Here is a 22,802-nt window from a genome sequence, read left to right on the forward strand (position 1 = left end):
CACTGACTTAAGTGTGGGGTGGGGGGAGCATGTTCTGTTAAAGACTGGGTGAGAGGAGACGGGAGGTTCTGGTGAAAGTGGAGCAAGGGACACTTGGGACTTGGCTGTGTGGCAAGGCTGGCCTGGAGGTGGGGAGGTGTGAGTCGGTGCTGTGGCATCCCTAGACCATAATGATGCTGCCAATGTCTTCCTCTCCATGCAGAGGCTCCAAGGTGCTTAAAGGTCTCACAAGCTTAAATCCCAAAGGATCTCACTCAGCCCAACACCTCAGTTCTGCCATGGAATGTCTGATGTGCTACATGACTTTTGGGAGTCACCTTTTAAGAGAGAGAGAGAGAGACAGAGACAGAGAGACAGAAAAAGAGAGACAGAGGGAGAGACAGAGACAGAGACCTTGACACCTCCCCCCACCCCAAAAAAAAGGGTGTATGCATTAAGGTGCTAGTACCCAGAATGAGCAAAACACTGAACCCAACTCCCAGGAGCAGCAGCTGGATAATCCGAGCTAACAAACAAGAGAAGCAGCCACTGTGGGGGGAGGGGTCACAGAGCCACGTGACTACCGTCAGTTCTGAGCACGTGTCTCGGGGAGTGGGACACGCCGCAGGGAGTGAAGGGAGAACAAAAAGGTGAAGGAGTGGCCGTACCCCAGAGGCGGTAGGCTTCCTAGCTGAGCTAGGAAACACGGTCTATCATCTAGAACCTTCCGCCGCTGGAACTGTACAGGAAGGAGGAGGTGGGCTCACTCTGACCGAGGAGGTGAGCAGATCCCGGGTCTGAGAAGCCTGGAACACCAGAACTTCCCACCACGCACCTGCTGCTGTCCGGCCAGGCCCTTCTTGCCAGCACCCTCCGCCTTTGGGGAGCTGGGCTGCCCACAGAGGCCCTCCTTGCAGCTGCTGTTCATCAACCGTTTCTTGAGCTCCATGTTTTCCTCCCTGGGTAAGAGGCAAGTGGAGAAGTCACAGTGTCAGCCTGGGTTAAGGAGCCTTTGAAGCCAACGGCCCACTGTCACGGGCACTGTAGCAGTGTTCTGGGAAGTGTGACAAGACCAAAAGGGCAGCCACGAGCCACCTAGAGGGTGTGCAAGCTTGAGAATCCTGAGTAGAGTTTCCCTGTCTGTGTGTTGTCTACACACATGATGTCTTCAGATCCCGCCATCTTGTTCTCCTAAGGAAGTTCTGTTCCTCTGGTTACAGCCAAAGCCGATCGTCCTGGCTCAGCTGAAGCAGCCGGAGCCTGCGTGGTGCTAGTAGGTCCTGAGCATTCACTAGCACCTGCCACTCCCCTTCGTCAACACAGAAAGGCAGGCTCCTGCCTCAGAGCCCTGTTGGCAGAACCATCCTCTCACCCATCAGTGAATCTGTATACACCTGTCACTGTATCTGCTTCTCCAAGGTTATCATCTGCTGAATACAGGTGACGCTCCAGGGGAGACCTTTATAATTTACAGTAGGGGCAGCTGCCAAGCAAAGCTGAGTGGGGGTGCTCACACCTGCAACCCCAATGTTCAGAAGGCTGAAGCCAGCCTGAGCTACATAGTGAGCTCCCTGGGCTATGGAGCAAGACTGTTCCAAACAAAACAAGCAGAAATCTAACTAAATGAGAGTGAAATCCTAAGTTCATGAGGCAGGTAGTGCTGGGGTCTCAGGATGCCTGAAACATGGACACACTCCCTCGGCTTCCACGTAACTGCAGGGACACCATGAAGTCAAATGGCTTTTCCCCAGGCCACTCAGCAAGGACCTGAATTCCTGCCTTCTTACCCATAAGCCCTTGGGAGAAGGCTTTTGCCTTCTCACCAAGTCACCTTTTCTTCACTCTGGGCATCATTGCCCTTGACATTATCCATGTCCTCCATGAATAATGGAGTATGGCTCTAAAGCTCCAACCACCAGGCCATCCAAAAGTAAAGCAAGGCACCAAAAGTAAAATGGGCCCCGTGGCCACAGTGACCAAGAGGGAACATAGAGGGGCAAGTCCTGGCTCTAATACAGATTCTCTTGTCCAACAGATACCCCAGCACCCTTACCCAGGACCACAGTGAGCAGAACTGTTGTTACTCCAGTGAATGCCTAGGTCCTTATGTGAGACCCTTAAGAAGCCCACCTCTCTCTGGGCCTGTCTCCCCTCAATGGCGGTTAGTCTGTATGATATGAGGACAAAGGCCCTTTGAGATCCAGCAATCACAAATTCCTGTTTCCCCAGGCCTCCTACATTGCGGTCACAGAGATCTTGGTGATGGGCAGACCTTATGGTTCATTAAGACATCCCAACTCAGTCCTGCCAAGGACAGAGACACTGGAATAAACACGTATGCCTTCCCACAGGCCTGAGTCCAGTGAGGGACTTCCAAAGATCCCAGAAAAATGGGAACAGAAGGATAATGACCGCCAGGGGGCAGGAGAGTCCTGAGCCAGCTCCTAACAAATGTTAGCAGTTGCCCCCAATGCTGTCTACATCCCCTCCCAAGGTGAACAAAATACAAGGAGAAGGGCCGAGAGATTTGCCGTCAGAACAGAGCTCTGAGACATGGCCTCATCCCGGGAATCAGTGTGTCACATGATCCCTCCCGCCCTTTTCCTCCTCTTCCAGTCTCCAGGTGGCCTGGACTTACCGCAGCCTCTCAGCAGCCTGATCCCGCTGTTCCAGGCCCTTGTCCAGCTTGGCCTTCAGGACCTCATTCTCCTGGCGCAGCTGCTCGCACAAGGTCTGTGGGGCAGGTGGCAGACGGGGTGAGGGTTAGGAGGGAGTACGTCCCGAGGCAGGCTGACAGAGTATGTCCAGGCAGGACTACACACTGTATCCCCTTGATTGGCCGACAGCTGGGAGCCAGCAGTGAGGATGCACTGGGGTCCTGGTCCTCCCAGTGAGAATTTCCTCCCTCTCCCTTCATGGCTCTCCCTACCCAGGCTGCTCCTCCTTGGCAGCCCTCCCTGGCTCCCTTCTCTGGTCTCTTTTTCTGACTAGGGTAGTCATCTTCTTCTATCCACTCTAGGAATGGTATGGACAGAAACGAATTCCTACTACACAGAATACAAGGGAAATTGTGTCATGTCACCCAGGGAGACCAGGGCTGCTGGCTTCCTTTCTGACAAACAGCCTAAGACAGTCCTGGATGGAGGGAAGGGCAGCCTTGCACTGCGGGTGTTGGAGACCTGTGGGCTGAAGGCTGAGAAAACCGAAACCTTGTTATTGGTTTCTTCGGGGTCCAGCAGAGGGGCCTGTGCTATATCTATATATCTGTATTTATATATCTATATCTATATAGAGATCTTTTTCTTTTCCAGGCAAGGCCTCCCCCTGTAACCCTGAAACCCGCTCTGCACCCCAGCACTGAACTGCAGCGATCCTCTCCCCGGCCTCCCCGGTGCCGAGATGACAGGTGCGAGCGAGCCTGCAGCGTTTGTTGTGTGGACCAGACACACACCAGATAAGAATGAGGTGGGGCTGGACTCGCTTCCTCCACTCAGAGGCTGAGACACAACACGGGGAGCTGCTGTGGCTCTGGGTGGGGACTCCAGGGAACAGAATGTCCTGCTCCTGTCCCTAAGGGAAGGCCACAATGACAGCTCATTTGTTACACTGTCATTCCGGGCCAGAGGGCTGTTCTTGGAACCTCTCGGTAAGTGCCCTGGTACAAACCAGATGCCGGACAGGATCAGCAGCAGCCAAAGGTCACCACCACTCTCCATCAGAGCCTACGAGCACACCAGTGAGCTCCTCTATTGTTTGTTTTAAAGACTGATTTGGCCGGACAGTGGTGGTACACGCCTTTAATCCCAGCACTTGGGAGGCAGAGGCAGGCGGATCTCTGTGAGTTCGAGGCCAGCCTGGTTTACAAAGCGAGTTCCAGGACAGGCTCCAAAGCTACACAGAGAAACCCTGTCTCGAAAAACCAAAAAAAAAAAAAAGACTGGTTTGTTTTTGTTTTTATTTTATGTATACAGGTGTTTCTCCTGCACGTATGTCTGTGCACCATCTGTGTATAGTGAGTGCCCACAGAGGCTAGAAGAGGGCATCAGATCCCCTGGAACTGGAGCTATAGAATGTGAGATGGATGCTACGTGGGTGCTGGGTACCAAACCCAAGTCAGTGCTCTTAACTGCTAAGTCATCTCTCCGACTTTGTTTTTTGTTTGTGTTTTTTTGTTTGGTTGTTTTTTGAGACAGGAGCTAGCTATATAGCCCAGGATGGCCTTGAACTTGAGATCCTCCTGCCTCAGCCCCTAGAACTGGCATTACTGGGTGTGAGCCTCCACACCTGGCTTGCTCACTCATTCTTTCAATTGTGGATGAAGTGCCAGGCACTGGGGCACCATGGTGGGTACACTCCCTCTCTGAAGACATCACTCGCCAGGGAAACAGATTAAGCCAATCAACTACCTAATAAGATGGAATTGTTGGGAACTGTTAGGGCCAAGAAGGGAATAATCAGGACATTGGTATCAGAGGCTGGTGGGTGTCAGGAGCCAGCACACATCCCCATCTGAGTGCTGAAAAGCTAATGCTCAGAATGATCTCTGCCCCATACCGTGACAGGTTTTCTTTCTTGGGGCTCAGCTTGGAAACCCCAAAGCCTTAGCAGCCTCTCAAAGAGGTCCCCTCACCAGCCTGACCTGTGGGCTCTCCACCACACATTCCCGTTGCTTCTCTAGCCTCCAATGAAAGGATGTCCTGCGTGCTCCTTGACATTGAACTAGCTGACACGCCAGCCGCTCAAATACACAGGGTGGATCCCTCCTTTTCCCAGTGTCGACTGGCCCAGAAATAGGAGGGTCTCCCCAAAAGTTGGGAGCCTTCAGGTGAGGGATCTGCCGAAAAGGAGGGGTGCGCAAGTCCTGAGCAGGCCCTCTAGGAACTCACTTTCACCATCTTCTCAATGGTGTAGACCATAACTAACTGCAAAGCCCTCCAAGTGAAGACTGCCTGCCCACGGGGATGAGTACCATCAAAGCTGACAGGGACTCTCCCAGCGCTGGGTTCTAGACTGCACAAGGGCCTCCTCTGATGCAGTAGCCCCAGAAGGGGGACATTGTTAGCTCTATTCCTGACAGGACAGAGATTAGTGACCTGTCCAAGACCACTCAGTAATGACGAACCAAGGGCCTGACCTGAGCAAAGAAGTCTGACCATTCCCCAGCACAGGGAGCCTTTTAAGAGGGATTTGAGAAAGCAGGTGGGTAGGGAGGGTGGCTAAGGGTAGGAGATTTAAAATATGACAGAAGCGGGCGGTGGTGGCGCACGCCTTTGATCCCAGCACTCGGGAGGCAGAGGCAAGCGGATCTCTGTGAGTTCGAGGCCAGCCTCGCCTACAGAGTGAGTTCCAGGACAGGCTCCAAAGCTACACAGAGAGACCCTGTCTCGAAAAACCAAAAATAAATAAATAAATAAATGAAATATGACAGATTAAAGCGGGGTGTGGTAGCTCATGTCTGGAATCCCAACATTTAGGTAAGCTGAGGCAAGAGGATGATGGAGCTACAGAGTGAGCTCCAGGCCAGCCTGCGCTAAGAGTGAGACTGCCTCAAAAACAAACAAACAAACAAATGCAAGAAAATAAGAATTGAGGTCCTAGTATCAGCCCATCATTTACCAGCTGGGTGACCTTGGGGTTTAAAAAAAAGACATTTCTTGAGGGCTGGTTGCCTATCTGGGAAGGGGTCATATGAACAGCTCTTACTGCGCGGGGCTGACATACAAAGAGCCTCAGTGACAGCAAAGCAAGTCACAGGGTGCGTTCAGGTGGCAGAGGCAGGTAGATCTCAAGTTTAAGGCTAGCCTGGTCTACGTAGTGACTTACTGGTCAGCAGGAGATATACAGCGAGACCCTGTCTCAAAAACAAACAAACAAAAAGCCAAAGAGACCAGAACAAAGCAGGCCATACCCAGCTGGCCAGGCCATGGCCCGCAGGGCACCCATTATGAATCCGCCCACTTCCCATTTCCTCATTTCCTTCTTTTTCACACACCTTCCCACAACTTCCTTACTGCAGTCACCAGTGTGAATAAGAGGCCCCATGTAGGCCTGGAATCCAGCCCTCCAAAGTCCCCAGAGTTAACCCCTGGACCCCACAAACAGCTGGGGGGAGGGGCCCTGGCCTGCCTCACCTGCAGGATGGACGTGCGTTGCTCATTTTTATGCACCTTGGAGGCCAACCTGTTGAACTCGAGGGCCATGCGGCCCAGGTGGGTGAAGAGCTGGCTGTGGTCGGGCTCCTCGGCACACACGCTCAGGGTGGTCTCCAGGCGCTGCAGGTGGAGCATGAGATTGCCGTCCTCCGGGGGTGGGGACCCCAGCTCCTGTGAGAGCAAGGGCATGATCTTCACCAAGCCTAAGCAGGCAATGCCAGTCAATTCTCCCACTGCTTCCCCATTCCTCATGACTCAGTTTCCCCTGTGGCCTCTGCTTAGCCCAGGGAAATTTTCCAGTTACACAGGTTCCCCATCTGGAGCTGACTCACAGGGCAGGACCTAGAACTTCCAGGCCACTTACTGGCCTAAGCAGCAGAGCCATCTTCCTCCCCTGCTTTGAGTCTTACTGAGTGCCCGAGGGTAGTCGGTTCACCCTCCCCCAGGCTGGGCATCCTCTCCGCAGTGTGTCTATCACTTCCCTCCTTTATTGCAGCAAAAATTCGCAGCAGTGAAGGCAGAGAGAGTGTCTCTAGCTGCACACACCCTCTTCCTGAGCTCAGAGAGGCTCCACATGGGGGAGGGGGGGGTCTGCCTGGGAGTGGATGCGATACCATCTGATTCTAAGAGCCACAGCTCCAACACTCCACAGAACACAACCCAGTGCAGTGTTCTAAGACGCAGCAGCCTGGGCAGAGCAGTTCAGTCCTGCTCTCTGCACTGTCTCTAGAACATTCCCACTGACGCCACTGCCCTGGTTCTGCCCACATCAGGCCTAAGGGTCCATTTCAGTGGGCCTTCCCTTCTCACTGCACCAAGCCTGGCCGCCCAACCTCCTCGTGCCCAAGGCCCTGTGCCAGACCCCAGGGTTCTGCAGGCCTCGTTTCTGTGTGTCCTGATCATCTACCCCAAATGTCCCCGTGCTTCAGCTCCTCCAGGCCCCCTCCCCCCAAACACTCCAGAGACTCCCACATCAGACCTCCTGCCACACTTCAGGGAATCAGAGAGCAGAGCTACAGGGACTTCGGGGTTCAGGCTGGGGCAGTGACGCACAGTGACAGAGAACTTGCTCACAGCAACCCAATCAGCACATGGCAGAGCCAGTCCTACAACCGGAGTCTTCTGACTGCAATCCAGGGCTCTGGGACCTGCTACCAAGCTCTGTGGCAACTGGATGCTCAGCCTGTTCCCTGTCAGCACCATGTTCTGAGACCGGCGGTGGCGGCACCCCACTCTCCAATTCTGCAGCTCTTCCCCACCACCTCTTCCATGAAGGGCCAGGGGTGGCCAAGGCTGTTCTCTGAAGGCTCATAAAGTGCTTCAGAGCTCTCAAATTTCTCCAATCCGCCCACAAGCTACCAGCAGGAGCTGGTGCGTTCCTGGCTTGGCACAGGCAAGACAGACTGACTTTTAACTCAAGAGGTAAGTTACCGGCCCATGGTCGCATGGTGAAACCTTTCTGAACAAGGGATCTAGCCTCCTCAGTTGTGTCTGAGTCCTCAGGGACAGAACAGAATGAGACAGAAGGTCCCAGGAGATAAAACACAGAGGTTGTGTCTCACGCTCAGCACCGTCTGACAGGATGATTCTCTCAGCACTAAAGGTTAAATGCTGCAGGAGGTGGGTTGCTGTTTGTGAGTGAGCAAGAGCGCACCAGCCACCCAAGCCTTCATGACTGGAGGCGGGAGAAGCTGCAGCATCCGTGACAGTGAGGTCATGCAGCACTGGTATAACAAGTTAAAAAGAACTATGGTCTACAGTGGGGCGTGCCTGGCATTGTGAGGACCCAGATGAGACAAGGGGCTTGCCCGAGTTCTGGGCTACAGAGTGAGACCTTATTTCTCTCTCTCTCACACACATAAAACAGAATAAATCAAACATTAAATGGGAAGGGAGGGAGGGATGAGAAGGTAGGAACGGAAGGTCTCTGACGAATCTTCCAGATCTTTCACAATAGCTCTCCCAGAAGTCTGGCATTTTAAGAAAGAACAGGAATGCATGGTTGGGACCCAGGCGGTAAGCGCTGCACGGGTGGGAAGAGGGACAAGAGCGGGCCCCTCTGAAGCTGGAGGAGTGTGTGCACCCCGCCCCCACACGTGAACAGAAAGTTGAACCTCCCACCCATCGCTCCTGGGGAGTCAAGGATCTGCACAAAAGGGTAAATTGTTCCCATCCCCCACCCCCACCACAGGCACCAGGCGGACCCTTTCCACACCCCCAAGCTTGGAGCCTACAGACCCAAAAGGCTGAGTCACCATAACTGATAGAAAGGTGATTGGCCCAGAGGCCAGTGGGGCTGGCAAATGGCCCAGGCTTTCACAACAGTGGGGTACTGGGTGCCCCAAGCCGGGGAAGTCACCAACAGGGGATTTGCATATGAGAACGAGAAGCACCCCATGCTCTAGCCCCTCTGTGTCCCCCACATCACTCCAGGGGACTCAAGGGATGTGAATGGCCCCAGTGTCTGTCACGCAGGGCAGGTGACAGACACAAAGGAAAGCAGAGGATGTGCTCAGGGGGCTTGCCAGTGCTCACCATCACGTTCCTTTGGTGGCTGCCGGTTTTGGGTGGGGAGTTCTGCTCCTCAGTGGGGACCACTTCAAAGTCAGAGGAGGCGCCCTGTGCAAGAGAGAGTTAGGGGCTGCCCAGAAGAAATGCACTCTGCCCCCAGCGAAGAGCAGTGAGGGGACAGAAGGGCAACCAGGGTAGAGTTCCCAGAGGTGACCAGTCACACACCATTCACATGAGACCACTGAGACCCCACACAACTGCCTCCACCCTCCTTGTGATCTGAGGTCACACCCCTCCATGGCCGTTACCTTATCTATGAAAGGGGTGTGGGGTGAGCTGACCCTGAACCACTATTTATTTATTTGTTCACTCGTGTGGGTGTGCGCGCGCGCGCGCGCGCGCGCGCGCGCGCGCGTGTGTGTGTGTGTGTGTGTGTGTGTGCGCCACAGCACATGTGTGGAGGTTAGTGTTGGGAGCTGCTTCTCTCCCCCGCATGGGTTCTGGGGCTAGAACTGAAGTTTCTGAGTTCAGACTTGACAGCAATCACCATCACCTACCAAGCCACCTCCCTGGCCCAAGGACTCTATTTTAAAATGTTTCACCAGCTTTATTCCCAAAGCCACTCATGGAGTGGCTGCGAGGTCCACATTCTCTTTGGACAGATGAGGAAACTGAGTTCAGAGAGTGAGTTAACACACAAGGCGTGACTCTGCACAAGACGACAGATCCTGCCATAGCAACCAATCCATCTCCTAGGCTCAATCAAGTGCCTCTGGCTCACCCCTGGGTGACAGCAGCCATTACAGCCACCACTAAGGAAGTTCCCGCCCGAAGGGTCCCCAGGAGAGAACTGCTCTGAGAACACCGATGGGTAGACAATGCAGAAAGTGTCTCGGGATGCACCCCAAACTCAGGTGGTGGCTAGCCAATCTTCTAGTTTTTCAAACCTCTACACATTCCAAGCAGACTTTACTGGTTGTTCAATCACGATGGCCCACAGTCCATCTGAACTGCACTTGGCTCTAAGATTCCCCAAAGCTGACCTGGGGTTAGGGAGATGGCTCAGGGTGGAGCCTTTGCTACTCCAGCAGGAAGACCTACCTATGTTTGGATTCCCCCACACCCATGTAAAAAGCATGGCTGGGCATCCATGACCTGTAACCCCAGTGCTAGAGTGGATAGAGACAGGGGGATCCCTGGAACTTGCTGGCCAGCTGGCTTATCTGAAAACAGCAAGCTCTAGGTTCAATGAAGAGACTTATGGGGATAAGGAAGAGAACAATAAAACAAGACACCTGATGTCCTCCTCTGTCCTCACAAGCACACACTGGTGTACACTGCCCCCCATGCATGTAGTGTACACACACACACACACACCCCAAAACAAAATTTAAAAAAAAACCAACAAAACAATAAAAACTCTCCTGACCTGCAGAGACTATCCAGCTTTCCCTGCCCTGAGATGGAGTAGGACAGATGGGAGAAACCAGTCCAGCTGGCCACCTAGTCACAGCCACCATGACCCTATTTATGGTCTCAGCCCTGCTAGAGAAGACCTCCCCCAAATCTCCACTATCTGGGTTCCATACATGACCAGATATCTGAAGGATCCCTCGAGGAACTGATCCTCCGACATCAAGCTAACCTTCTCCACTGAGCCTGCAGGCCATGGTTTCTGAGCCTCTGTCTCTGTGCCACACTGGTGAGCACATCACATCACACAGCTCAGTAAATGAGAAGTTCCTCGTCAGATCAGGGCCTTCCCGATCACATTAACTATGAATTCCATCTCAAAATGGCAAGCTGCCCCCTCCCAGCGCTCCAGACTAATGTGAGGAGAGAAGATCTTCAGGCAGCCATCACAACTCCAAATGCAACTTACATTGGACGGAGGCTTGGAGGCTGGTGCTGGCTTCTCCATGGAGTTTTCGGTGGTGGTGGTAGTGGTGGTGGTGGTAGTGGTGGCATTAGGATCTACCTGGACCTGTGTATCCTGTCCTGGAAAATCAAGACTGTGGTTAAAGAAACCCAAAAGGGAAGAAGCCTGAACCCAGCCCACAGTGATGGAAGCCCTCTGACTGAGTTCTCTCTTGATCTGGAGAAAGGGGGGGGGGGGGCTGTCCCTTTAAGACAAGAAGCCAGGTGAAATGACTGGCCTGGGGACAGAGCTTGGACAGAGACCCTCTCCCTAGACCTTCCTAGGAAAACTCCAAGGTGTGCACGCCCGTCTATTCCCTCCATCTGCCTCGGGGATATAGACAGAATTTTCAGTTAACCGAGTGCTTTCTTTTGGGTTTTGAGAGAGGCTCATGTAGCTTCTTAGGTGGACTTCAAACTTGGTTTCATATAGCTCAGGCTGGCTCCAAACTCAGAATGCAGCTGAGGATGACACTAGACTTCTTGTCTTCCTGCCACCAACTCCAAACTCCAGGATGACGGGTGTGTGCCGCCACGCAGTTTATTCAGAGCAGCTGAGGAGGGAACTCAGGGCTTCATATGCGCTGGGTGAGCACTCTGCCCTCTGGACTACAGCCCCACTCTATGGTATCCTCATGACAGCTCGTATTATTCTCGTTTTAAAGAAAGGAGACCAGGGTTTGTCACGGTCATCAACTTGGCTAGTCACTCTTGTTAGCAAACTGTGAAGCCTGGACTCAGAAACAGCTCCACTCCCCTGCACTGGAGGCCCCTGCTGCAGAAGCCGGTGAGCATCTATCTCCCCACTGCACTGGGAGCGGACCTGGCACCCATCAGACCCGGACAGCTAACAGAGGCCTGGGCCAGTGAGGACTAGGATGCCCCTCTGACAACAGGACCACAGGCTCTGACACCCCCACTTTTCTCATCCGTCCAGCAAGTCCCATCACCCTTGAAAAAAGAAGGTGTCACAGGGGCCTGGGCTGAGTCTGACAGGAGCAGCAGGAAGTGCCCAAGTCTGCGTGGGGTTCCAGACATCCTGGACTCGAGACACTCTGGAGTACCACAAAGTGACCACACAGAGACCGACCCTTAGTCACTGTCCCCTCTCCTTTAGCAGACAGCGTAGGCATTGCTGAAGGCTGAGAGGCGAGGCCAGGTTCTTCTCTGGGTGTCAGCCTTCTAATTATGAAACAGAAGCGGGGAGTGTGGGGGGACACGGACCATGGGATGACTGTCCAGCTCCCATGCCTGGGGGCTGGGCCTGCCACACAGCAGCTGTGGACTCAATAACCACGCCGATAGGGTCCTAAGGCTATATCCCTGGTGCCATGGACCACTGGGATGGGTCACTAATGCCTGCCCGGGCGGGCATCAGGAGTGCTGAGTCACTAGTCTTCTGGGGTCCCTTCTAGATCTGACCTTCTACTGGTGCTGTAGCCAAAAGATGTGCATGGGAAGACGGTCTGTGGGAGAAGGGGCTATTCGGGCCTGGGCGGTCTAGGTTCAGAGAAGGCAGGGGTTCTGGATGTCTTTGGTACCTGTGAGCTCAGCCAGGGGATCAAAGGAGCCCAAGGAAGGGGCAGGAGGTGGTGGAGGCAGCTCACTGTCCTTGACCAGTTCCTCGACTTTCTGTCGGAGCCTGGACGCTTCCATCTGAGACTCCTCCAGAAGCTCCCCTAGAGACAAGGTGGAGAAGCACACAGGTTTACCCAGCCCAGTGCATGGCTCTCCCATCCCTGACCCAAACCTGGCCCTGGACCGACTTCACGCCCACCGGGGCTACGTGGGCTCTAAGTCCAGGCTTGTGCTGTCCCCCTGCCCCAAACAGGCCACCGTAAGAAGAGTCTGGCAGTGGAGCCCAAGGAAACGCCCTACCTCTGGCCTCTTCTTCCTGCCCACCTCTCCCTTCAGATCTGCTCCCCCCCGTGCAGAAAGTGAGGGGTTCTTGAGGGACTGCCTGCATCCTAGGCCTCAGTTTCCCTTCTGCAGGTGGAGAAAGGAAAACTCCCTACCCCCACCCACCACTATCCCACGTGGGTTCTGCCAAGCAAGGAGAAAACACTTGGAAAGCCGGGGTGCCAGGCCCTCCACACCAAGCGTGACCACAGAGAAAGTGACTTCCAGACAGAGTGTGAAGACAGGAAGTAAGGGGAGGCTCTGCACCAAGGAGAAGCATGCTGTGCAGTGTCAGGGGTGGGCGAGGATGGGGGGGGGGTGGCTGGACAGTGGGGAGAGCCTGGGCAGAAGCTGGAGGAACGGGGCCGAGGGCCCTGCTGCACTGAGCTCTGGGCCAGCTCTGCTCCCGGCCTGGCATCCAAGCCCTGGGTTTTGGGGCTGCCCTGGCACACTGACTGGCTCTCCTCATCTCGCATACTTCACTTCTCCATTCTGGCTCCAGGTCCACAAACTGGGCCTTGAACTCCTCTCCCACTGCATGCTTCCTTCTTGGTCCCTCAAGGACACGCTTTGGGGTGGGAGAAGTCAGGGCTGGGAATGCCATCACCAGGCTACAGAATGCAAAGATGGCAGGGGCCACCACTGGGTCACGGGGACAGCAGCGTGATGGGCAGAGGCACCTGCCAGCCTTTGTGAGGGGGCTGGCATTGCAGGCTGCGGGAGGAGGGGCAGGGGAAGGGGCACGGTCTGCTTTACCTAACGTCTTTATCCCTTGTATTTTCCCCTTCAGCCGGGTATTCTCCACCACTAGGCGTTCAAAAGCTGCTGATGCCTCTCCCAGAGGCGTGCTGCCCCCTGGGTCGTAGATCCGGTAGGGTCCTCTCCCTTCCATGAGGGTAGCTCAACCCCTGCCGAGACGGCCACCTGGCTGTAGGGACAATGGCAGACATCAGAGGGCTGGCCAGGCCCTTAAGTCATCTTTTCTGGGGACGATGATGTTCTAGTCTGCCACAGCTCCAAAAAGCAGTCCCCGCGACCCAGCACGGAACACCTCACTGGGTCAGGCTGGTCTGACCAGCACTGCAGAGGACACCTCCTTCGATGCACACGTTCTGATTCTAGGAGAGCCACCAGCGCGGCAGCCGCACTGTGGCTCATCTGCAAGGCCGGTAAAATGGACTTCCGGGTGTGACAGAGAACCCGGAAGGAGTCAGGAGGGGCCTGAGTGCTGCCTGCTTGGCCCTTCCCAATACCTATTGCATACCAGTGATAAAGTAAACACCCAGAACATACAGCACTTGAGTAAATGGCTTGGCCACAAACCCACTATGGGGCTGGGGGAGCTCCTCTCCCTCTCCGGGAGGGGAAACGAAAGCCGTAAACTCAAACAATGATCTCTAGGGTAAGGAAGAGACCCTGGTTAGGGTCTAACACGCTGTCAACCTCCTCCCTGGGTCTCAGGTCATGACTGCTCCGTCCCATTCAGTTTTAAGCAGAAGAATTTCCCATCGCACTACTGTGGAGCACATTTCCTGCTGTAAGTTGTTGTTTATCGGCTTTATTTCATGTGAAACCACTCTGCTAGTACTGTAGACTCCTGTGGCTTAGTAGCCTTCATTCATTCATCCCTGCATTCATTCAACAACAACCTCTGGGGTTTGGATGCTGGATAGGACTCTGGGTATGGGGTACTGGTCTGGGTGCAAGTTACCAGTCTGGGGTGGTGGGCTATAACTCCAAAGACTTCCATGGGGAATAGGAAACTCAGGATTTGGGGGTACCGAAACTGCCTCCCAAGATCATCAGCCCACAGTAAGAACCTCAACAGCTCTTTCGACCTCCCCACTGTCCACTAAAGCCAAGCATGCGGCAGGGTTGGTGACAGTGACTTCACCACCACGTGCCAATTGCATGTTTTGTCTGATGCATTCTGTTGGGGGCCCAGTGATCCTCACTTTATAAATCAGCAACAGAGGCCGCTGAGCCTAAGTACTTCAGCCAGGAGGCAAGGCCAGTGTGTGGGCATCAGATGCAGAGCTTTGCCTGGAAGGTCCGCAGTTCCTACCCCTGCTAGATACACATGGTGGGGACCCATAGCTCCCTTAACACGGGCCAGAATGGCAGAGTTCAAGCCCATTTGTAGGGTAGTCTCAGGCCACTTGAATAGCCTCTAGCTCAGTGGTTCTCCACCTTCCTAATGCTGTGGCCCTTTAATACAGTTCCTCATGTTGTGGTGACCTGCAACCATGAAATTATTTTCATTGCTACTTCATAACTGTAATTTTGCTACTGTCATGAATCATAATATAAATATCTGTGTTTTCAGATGGTTTTTGGTAACCCTTGTGAAAGGGTTGTTAGCCTCCAATGGGTCATGACCCACAGGTTGAGAATCTTGAATATTATTATGGTCCAGCCTTAATAATCTTCTTCCCAGGGGCCCAGAAGAGAAGCTACGAACAGCGCGAATTGTTTTCAGGAAAAGAATCTAAGTACACCAAGCTCTTTAGTCTGTCTACTTTATTCCTCTGGGATAAAATTCTGTCTACACAGCTTCAGTTCTGTTCTCATGCCTAGCTCCTTTCTTGCCTGATTTCTCTCTACATTTATCTGCTGTCCCCTCTAAGTTCTATCTTAATTCTCCCTTCTTAGCTCTGTCCCATCTTGGTCTTTCTCATCTTGTTCTTCCCCATCTGGCTCTTCCTCACCTTCCATCTCATTCTTCTAGTTCTCCATCTAGTTCTCAAGTCAAAAAACTTCTCCAGTCAAAATCCTCTCTAAGCCTCTGAGGTTTACAGTTCTGTACCCATGCAATAGCAATGCTCTAGCTAAAGCAAGGTCACCAGGCTTGAATTCTCCCAAGGCCATAAAGGCAGACAAGAGTTTTCCTCAGGCAGTGACCGTCAGGCTTTGTTTGTTTGCTTTTTGAGACAGGGTTTCTCTGTGTAGCTTTGAAACCTGTCCTGAATGAAACTTGCTCTGTAGAACAGGCTGGCCTCGAACTCAGAGATCCGCCTGCCTCTGTCTCCCCAAGTGCTGGGATTAAAGGTGTGTACCACCATGCCCAGCTTTCTTTTACAACCCAAAAGGGGAGTGGTAAAGGAGGAGGTCAACTAAGAGCTAAAATCTGTTAATATATCAGAAAACAGGAATTTATGTGCTCAAACTACATTCCTAGAGGTGGTGAGGTAAATGTTAGGAGTCTATAGTATAAATACCACTAAGGCTATATAAGAAAGGAGGGTCTGAGTTTAATTTGCCTTAATTCAGGAGATGGTTCGGCCTTGGATGCTTGATAGGTATTTCAGATAAAATACAGTTAGGAGTTCTTAGAAGCATACATAGCATACAAGGAAATCACTGCAGGAATCATTAATTTATATACAAAAGCTAAAATATCACCAAGACTTCTTAAGCCATGGCTTGACCTTGGGAAAAGTCCTTGACCTTTCCAAGTAGTAGCTTTTGTGATAGCAGCTGAATTCCATTACATTTTCCTGCGGCTTGCAGCAAGAACCACTGCTCTGCTCTAGCGGTTTCCTTCAGTGTACGAAGAACCATCAACCTTTTTTTTTTTTTTTTTTTTTGTTCTTTTTAGGTTTTTTTGAGACAATGTCTCTCTGTGTAGCCCTGGCTGTCCCGGAACTCGCTTTGTAGACCAGGCTGGCCTCGAACTCACAGAGATCCACCTGCCTCTGCCTCCCAAGTTCCCAAGTGCTGGGATTAAAGGTGTGCACCACCATGCCTGGCAGCCATCAGCCTTATGCTGGGGACGGAGCAGGGCCTTGTCCACTGGACCAGTCCCACCAACACAGCCACAGCCACAGCCCAGAAGCCATCAGCTCCCTTTACCAAGGGTATCTGTAGAACACACTGGGCCAGAAGGAAAAAATGAAGCTGTGACAAACACCCCACCCCACCCCACCCCAAGGCTGACAAACACCAGCTGAACACCCACTTCGAGAGGTACCGGCTCCCCGCTGGGCCCTGTGAGGCAAAGGACAGCTGCCCACACACCCACATGGCTGGCTAGGAGGGATTTTTTTCTGAAAGGTCAGCACACACTGCAGAATGGTAAACACTGATGCGCCGTTGAGCGAAAGGAGACAGTGTGGGTGAAGCACTAGGCAGACAGCTGGACGCTCAGACCACCAGTCCACATGAGGGTCCTCCTCTGCTCACCTACGCTTGTCACCACGTGACTGCACCCGGCTGGAGCCAACGTCTGTCCATTAGCCTAACCCCTTCCTGGGCAGAAACAGGCTTTACATGTCTCTGTGTTCCTGTCACCAGCAAAGGAAGGAGGGTCATCCCAAAGGGAGGAAATGGGGAAACTGAGGCTGGAGCCACCCTGAGTGGCAAGTAGCTGTAGGTGGCCTGGTTCCTGGCCCCACTCCCTAGGGTTCACAGTAGACTCAGAGTCACTGTTATGGGGCAGTTTGGTCACTTTCTTCTCCGTGTGGCTTTTTCAGTACACAGAAACTCCACGGAGGCAGAGACCAAGGCCAGGGCTTCTTCAGAAAGCAGTGATCCCACAGGTCCAACACATACCGCTAATTTCAAGGCCCAGAGCCTGAAAGGACTTACCCCACCTCCCAAGAGCCCATGTTGAAACCAGCCAGCCAGCCAGCCCAGCCACCACCACTGTGCACGGTAGCAGGGTGCCGGCCAACACTTCTAGAATCAAAACTAGACCCTCGCACTACCGCCCAGAGATGCGGAGACAGGTGGCAAACTGGTATACAGGGGCTGACAAGCAAGGGGTTCATAGGAAACATGACCAGAGAGGACAGAGGAATGGCCGAGCTGGGGCAGGGGTCAGGCTCGCTGCAAGGTAGCAGACTCAGGAGGAACCCCAGGAAGGAGTGGCCTGAGAGATGCCAGGAGGAAAGCGGTGAGAGCTGAGGGGCTTCCAGCGAAGCTCTGGACCAGGGGCTAGTACACTTCCAGCACGGCTTCTGATGGTGTGCAATGATCCGGGGGTGGGGGGGATGTAACACGAACTGCTAAATGGTCTTAATAAAAAACCTGGAGCCAGACACTGGAGTGAAAGCTGAAAGATCAGAGAAGCTGAGCAAGCCAGCCACAAGTTCTTACCTCTACAAAATCCTCAGTGAGTTCCTGTCTCCTCAGGCCTTCTGTACCTTTCTCTGCCCTGCCATCTTACTTCCTGGGATTAAAGGCGTGTGTTCTTTCCAAGCAAAGACATGAGGTCTCAAGTGTTGGGATTAAAGGTGTGTGCCACCAAGCCTGGCTCTGTTCCCAGTGTGGCCTTGAACTCACAGAGATGTAGATGGATCTCTGTCTCCTGAGTGATACATTAAGGGTATGTGCCACCACTGTCTGGCCTCTATGTCTAATCTAGTGGCTGGCTCTGTCCTCTGATCTCCAGATATACACAATATATCACCACAGGGGACCTCCAAGGACTAGCACCAGGAGGGCTCTCCCAATACAACAAAGCCAATCTCACCCCCGGGCAGAGGGCACTGCTGGAGACTGAGAAGCTGCCAAGAGAAGATAGTGCGGTCCCCAGAGACCACAGCAGGGGACAGATAGGAAGATCAGGGCCTGCCTTCATGTGATTCTCCCCTGGAGCCACGCCGGGCCTGGAGCTGGGAGGCCAAGGCCACGAAAAGGCCTATTTCCTTGTGGGTCTGGCTGCAGACTCTCTATTAACCAGGGCCCAGGAGGAAGCTGTAGTGGCCACCTATACAGATGGCACCATTCAGCAAGGGGCCTTCTGCAAGGTGCCACCAACACCTTGCCCAAACCAAAGACAGACACTGAGAAAGAGGCAGCCAGCTCACACCTTCTAGGTATGCCCCCCATGTCCCTCCCTGGACTAGATCTGGCTATGTGATGGAACTAGAGAGGCCTGGTTTGAGGACAGAAAAGGACCCAAACTCACAGGTCAGCCCACAGGCTCAGAGCATGTGATGAGGATGCTGTGACTCTGAACGCACTGTGGCTGGGGAGCAGCTAGGGGCATACATGGGGCTGGAGCGCGGCTGAGGCCGTAGAGTGGACCCCCATTCCTGACCCACTTCTGGAAGAGAGGGATGGAAGGGCCAGAGCCACGCTAGATTCACACTCAGCTCCTGATTGTCTAAGGCTGCCTTGCCACAGCCATGTGCTAATGGCTGAGGAGGTGGGTGCAGGTCAGGAAGGATAGGGTACTGAACCACAGGGAAAAGGCTCCACGACCCCTAAAGTCATGCTCATTTGCATAGTCACTCGCATTTATAAAGCACGAAGTCTCAGGCATTCTTTCACCTGACTGTCCCAGAAGCCCTGGGGAGAAGACATGGTTGAGGGACAAGATCACCAAGCTCAGCCTGGGGACTTAAGCCCCACAATGTCTCTGGTTCCTGGCTGTATCCGGGGACAGCTACACCCCACAGCCCTGGAGGCAGCAAAGGTCTCTTGGCACCAAAGGAATGGCTCCAGCACATCACATCATGGTGGCAAAGGTCTATGTCCTCAGCAGAGGCAGAGCTGTGAGCTATGTCAGCAGGTGTGGCCAGAACACAGGGACAAAGGAAGCTCAGAAGAATAAAAAGGCCTGCCTCCTCCTCTGATCTATGACCTTGGTCTCCTGTCCTCTTATGCAAGGGGAGGGAGCCTGGATGAGACAGAAGCTGCCTGACTAGATAAAGCTGGGTGCCATTCTAATGGCCAAAGGATGGGAGGGACCCAAGCCTGGAGAGGAAGAGCAGGATAGAGAGCAAAGGAGATGGAATACAAGATGTATAGATGTACAACTGTAGAATCAGGAAGAAGGTTCCACCATGACACAGGCCATGCACTGGCATGCTCTTGTGCATCACACTGCACCCTGGGGCCTCACCTGTACCAGGCCCAGCTCTGTCCTCCCTGCAGCTGTGGGATGCTGGGCCAGTCACTTATCCATTCTGGGACCCAGCTGCTCATCTGTAAAACAGGAATATGAAAACCCACCAGGCTAAGGGGAAGACATTCAATGGCGTGTCTGTGTGTAGTGGTGAGTGGTAGAATTGGGAACTTCTGACTTTATTTCCCAAACATGATTTACTCAACGAGAAAACATGTTTCACGATGAAATACCCAATATAATGAGTAAGTGGTTCCCAGCTCAGCATGCAGCACACTGTAGGTATTCAGCAAAAGGGCAAGGGGATCCCACCACTGTGCCCAGTTGACCTCAGAACTGTCCCCTGACACTCCATCCTTGGCTGGTTTTTATTTTGCCTTTGTGTGTGTGTACACAGGTGTGTGTGTGTGTGTGTGTGTGTGTGTGTGTGTGTGTGTACTGGTGTGTGTGTGTGTGTACTGGTGTGTGTGCATGCACTGAAGGGTCAACCTTCTGTGTCATTCCTCAGGAGCTGTCTACTTTCTTTTTTTGAGGCAGGGTCTCTCACTGGAACCTGTAGGTTCAATGATTTGGCTAGGCTGGGCAGCCAAGGAACCCCCAGGGATCTGCCTGGCTCCTTCTCCTCCTCCTCCACAGCACTGGGAATACAGGTATGAGGTGCCGTGTCCATCTGTTTTTTTAATGTGGGTTCTAGAAATCAAACTCAGTCCCTTTCATGTTGGTGGAGCAAGCACTTTATTTCCCCAAGCCCTCCTATTTATAGGGTACTGTGGTGCTGAGGATGGAACCCACATGGTAAGCAAGCACTCTGTCGCTCATATACATCCCAGCTGGTCTTAGTGTTTGAGACAGGATCTTACTATGTAGCTAGCCTCAAACTCACAGACCTCCCTGTGCCTTCTGAGTCTTGAGATATAGCCATGTGCCACTATACCTAGCTTTTTTTTTTATATATAGGGTCTCATGTAGCCCAGGCTAGCCTTAACTCCCTACATAGCCAAGGACAATGCTGAATTCCTGATTCTCCTGCCTCCACTTCTCTAGTGGATCACAGGCATGTGCCACCATGCTTAACTGGACCGGACATTCTCTAAAGTTCTTTCTAGTTCTAACAGTTCAGGATTACTACTTCCACAGCCCATCCCTAGCTGACCTTAACAGAATTATCATCTGTTCCCAGCTCTAGCCTCTACAGTAGCCTGGGGGATTCTCAATTCAGCAGTCTACCCATGAGTTTATTCTCAGGGACACGGACACACACACGGACACACACACGGACACAGAGAGAGAGAGAGAGAGAGAGAGACAGACAGACAGACAGACAGACAGACACAGAGAGAAAGGAAGGAAGCAAAGGCCTTGGGCTGATGGCTCTTTGCAGGCCCAGCTACTACAAGACATGCCAGGCTCCAGCCAAACCTGGGGACTGTGTCCCTCCAGCAGCACACACCCCTCCCTGGACCCTCTTCCCTCTCCTGTGTTGAGTCACTACAGAGGGAGTCCCTAGTGTCCCTTGTACAGGGTTCACAGCACTTGCCTGACCCCCGAGCTGGAAGGTCAGCTGGGTAAAAACGATATACACAGCGGCACTCAGAAGGGTGAGGAAAGGAAATGAAATGGTTAGTTCAGCTCCACCATGTGCCAAGCGCTAGCTGAACTCTCACACACATCACCTCACCCAGAGCTAAATGTGCTATCCCTGCTTTCCAGCCAGGAGGTCAATCCACCTGCCAGATAGCATGTGGGAGCAGACTCAGAGGGGTTAAGCTCTCTGCCTGAGGATACACAGCTTGTTGTGTGTCAACAAATAATCCAGCTTCCAGTGCCCAGGGAGGAGAGAGGCAGAATCCCACAAGAGCCCAGGCCCTGGCTTCCATCTCTGTCTGCCCTGACCTGCAGTCACCTGGGCTCAGCATCTCAGGCTGGAAGGCAGCAGAGACGGGGTTCTGAAAGACTGGATTTGGCCCACGGCACAACGGTGTTCCCAATTCTACCTCCGATGGCCTTTATATGCTGGGTCCCAAGGGAAGGAGCAAGATGTCACTCCTCCCACGCCAGCCCCAAAAGTCTGGAACCTCAGGGCTTGCCTCGGAGCCTTGTTCCTGGCATTGCCCCACCATCTGCCAATCCGCTGTTCTAGCTGCAGCAGGCCCTGGAACTGGACACAACACTCAGGTATTGCCTCGTGATCAGACACACGGGGACTTTGGCTTCCACCCTTTCAGATACTATACATCTGCTGGCAGAGCCCTGGCATCCACGTGTTTCTTACAGCTGGGACACATACATGAAAAAGTCTCTGCTAAAGTTGTGAACGTCCCCCAAGGCCCCACATGTTACAAAGCTTGATTCCAGGGTGCCTCGTTCTCCCTTTTCTTCCTGCTTCATGACTGAGGAGGGGAGTGACGCTCCTCATGTGCTCTCCACCCCTGCCCAAGTGCTATGCTGACTTACCGTAGGCCCAAGGCAATCACAGATGGCCAGGAGCGGTGCCCAAACCACCAAAACTGTGCAGCAAAGCAGACCTGTCCTCCTTAGAGGACGGCTGTGTCCTCGACAATGCTGTCACCTTCATGCCCACATTCCTCCCCTCAGCGAGGGCCCAGGACTGACAAGGGATGTCACTGAGCCAGGGTGGCCTCGACTCTGAGCTGAGAATAAGCCAATCTTAGGACAGAAAGGACGGTGTTGGGAGTAGCCTGTCTCTCAGGGCCAAATGCCACAGCTGGCTTATGCAACCCTGTAACTCCCCTCTCAGAGGAAGATGCCGGTTTTTTGTGAATTCTCCTTATGCCAAATATGGTGGGGAGAGAATTTCAGACCCAAGCCTGGCTCTGCTGCCTCCCCAAGGCCGATCGTTTTGCTTTCCCTATGGGAAATGCTGTGTGAACCCAGTAGGAACCACAGAGCTGTCTACACACCTTAATGTGAAACCCAAACAGGAGTCACCATGGCTATGAAAGGGCCAGAGAAAGGAAGGCTGCCTCAGGAAGAGACCCCAGATGCTCATCTCCAAGGGCAGCACACAGCCCACAAAAGGAGGAAAAACGGATCAATACAGGGTGGAGATGCCTGGGGAGTGAAAATGAATGGTGCAGCAGATACAAACGTGGACGGCTCTCTTTCATATGCGAGCTGTGTGGGAACGGGACAGTGAGGGGGCACAGAGCACATCTTACAACATACAACCACGTTACACACTGGTCAGAGACGCACACGTTCGTGCTAAGGTCGCAAGAAACACAACAGAGGGCTGGGGAGAGGGCTCAGTCATTAAAGTGCTACCACAGGAGCATGAAAACCTTCATTTGAGCCTCAGAACACACATTTACAAGGGGTAGGGGCGCGGGGCGGGGGTGGGGGGGGTGGGGTGGGGGGATGCTAGTGAGATGGCTGAGCGGGTAGAGGCGCTTGCTCCCTACACTGACGGCCTGACTTTGATCCCACCCACATGACAGAGGGAGAGAGCGGACTCCTTCATAAGTTGTCCT

The 22,802-nt window shown here is 53.2% G+C and overlaps 1 protein-coding gene across 17 annotated transcripts in view; it reads right to left on the reverse strand.

Annotated features, from left to right (window-relative positions):
- Positions 1-22,802, reverse strand: part of Tnip1 (TNFAIP3 interacting protein 1) — a 51,816-nt gene that overhangs the window by 16,961 nt on the left and 12,053 nt on the right. For 5 of the 17 annotated variants that reach the window (XM_076578408.1, XM_006984869.4, XM_016003477.3 and 2 more), the window contains exons 2-8: positions 13,215-13,386; positions 12,101-12,238; positions 10,525-10,640; positions 8,667-8,750; positions 6,111-6,302; positions 2,618-2,712; positions 815-938 (exon numbers count right to left, since the gene is read on the reverse strand). In XM_076578408.1, the coding sequence (XP_076434523.1) occupies positions 815-938; positions 2,618-2,712; positions 6,111-6,302; positions 8,667-8,750; positions 10,525-10,640; positions 12,101-12,238; positions 13,215-13,350 (885 nt within the window). In that variant the 5' untranslated portion in view covers positions 13,351-13,386. Of the gene's footprint in view, positions 1-814; positions 939-2,617; positions 2,713-3,329; positions 3,711-6,110; positions 6,303-8,666; positions 8,751-10,524; positions 10,641-12,100; positions 12,239-13,214; positions 13,387-19,308; positions 19,392-21,765; positions 21,949-22,802 lie in introns of those variants that run through there. The other 12 variants (XM_076578407.1, XM_076578412.1, XM_076578411.1 and 9 more) reach the window with 8 other exon arrangements.

The sequence above is a fragment of the Peromyscus maniculatus genome, chromosome 8 (genome assembly GCF_049852395.1).
Source record: "Peromyscus maniculatus bairdii isolate BWxNUB_F1_BW_parent chromosome 8, HU_Pman_BW_mat_3.1, whole genome shotgun sequence".
NCBI classification, from domain to species: domain Eukaryota; kingdom Metazoa; phylum Chordata; class Mammalia; order Rodentia; family Cricetidae; genus Peromyscus; species Peromyscus maniculatus.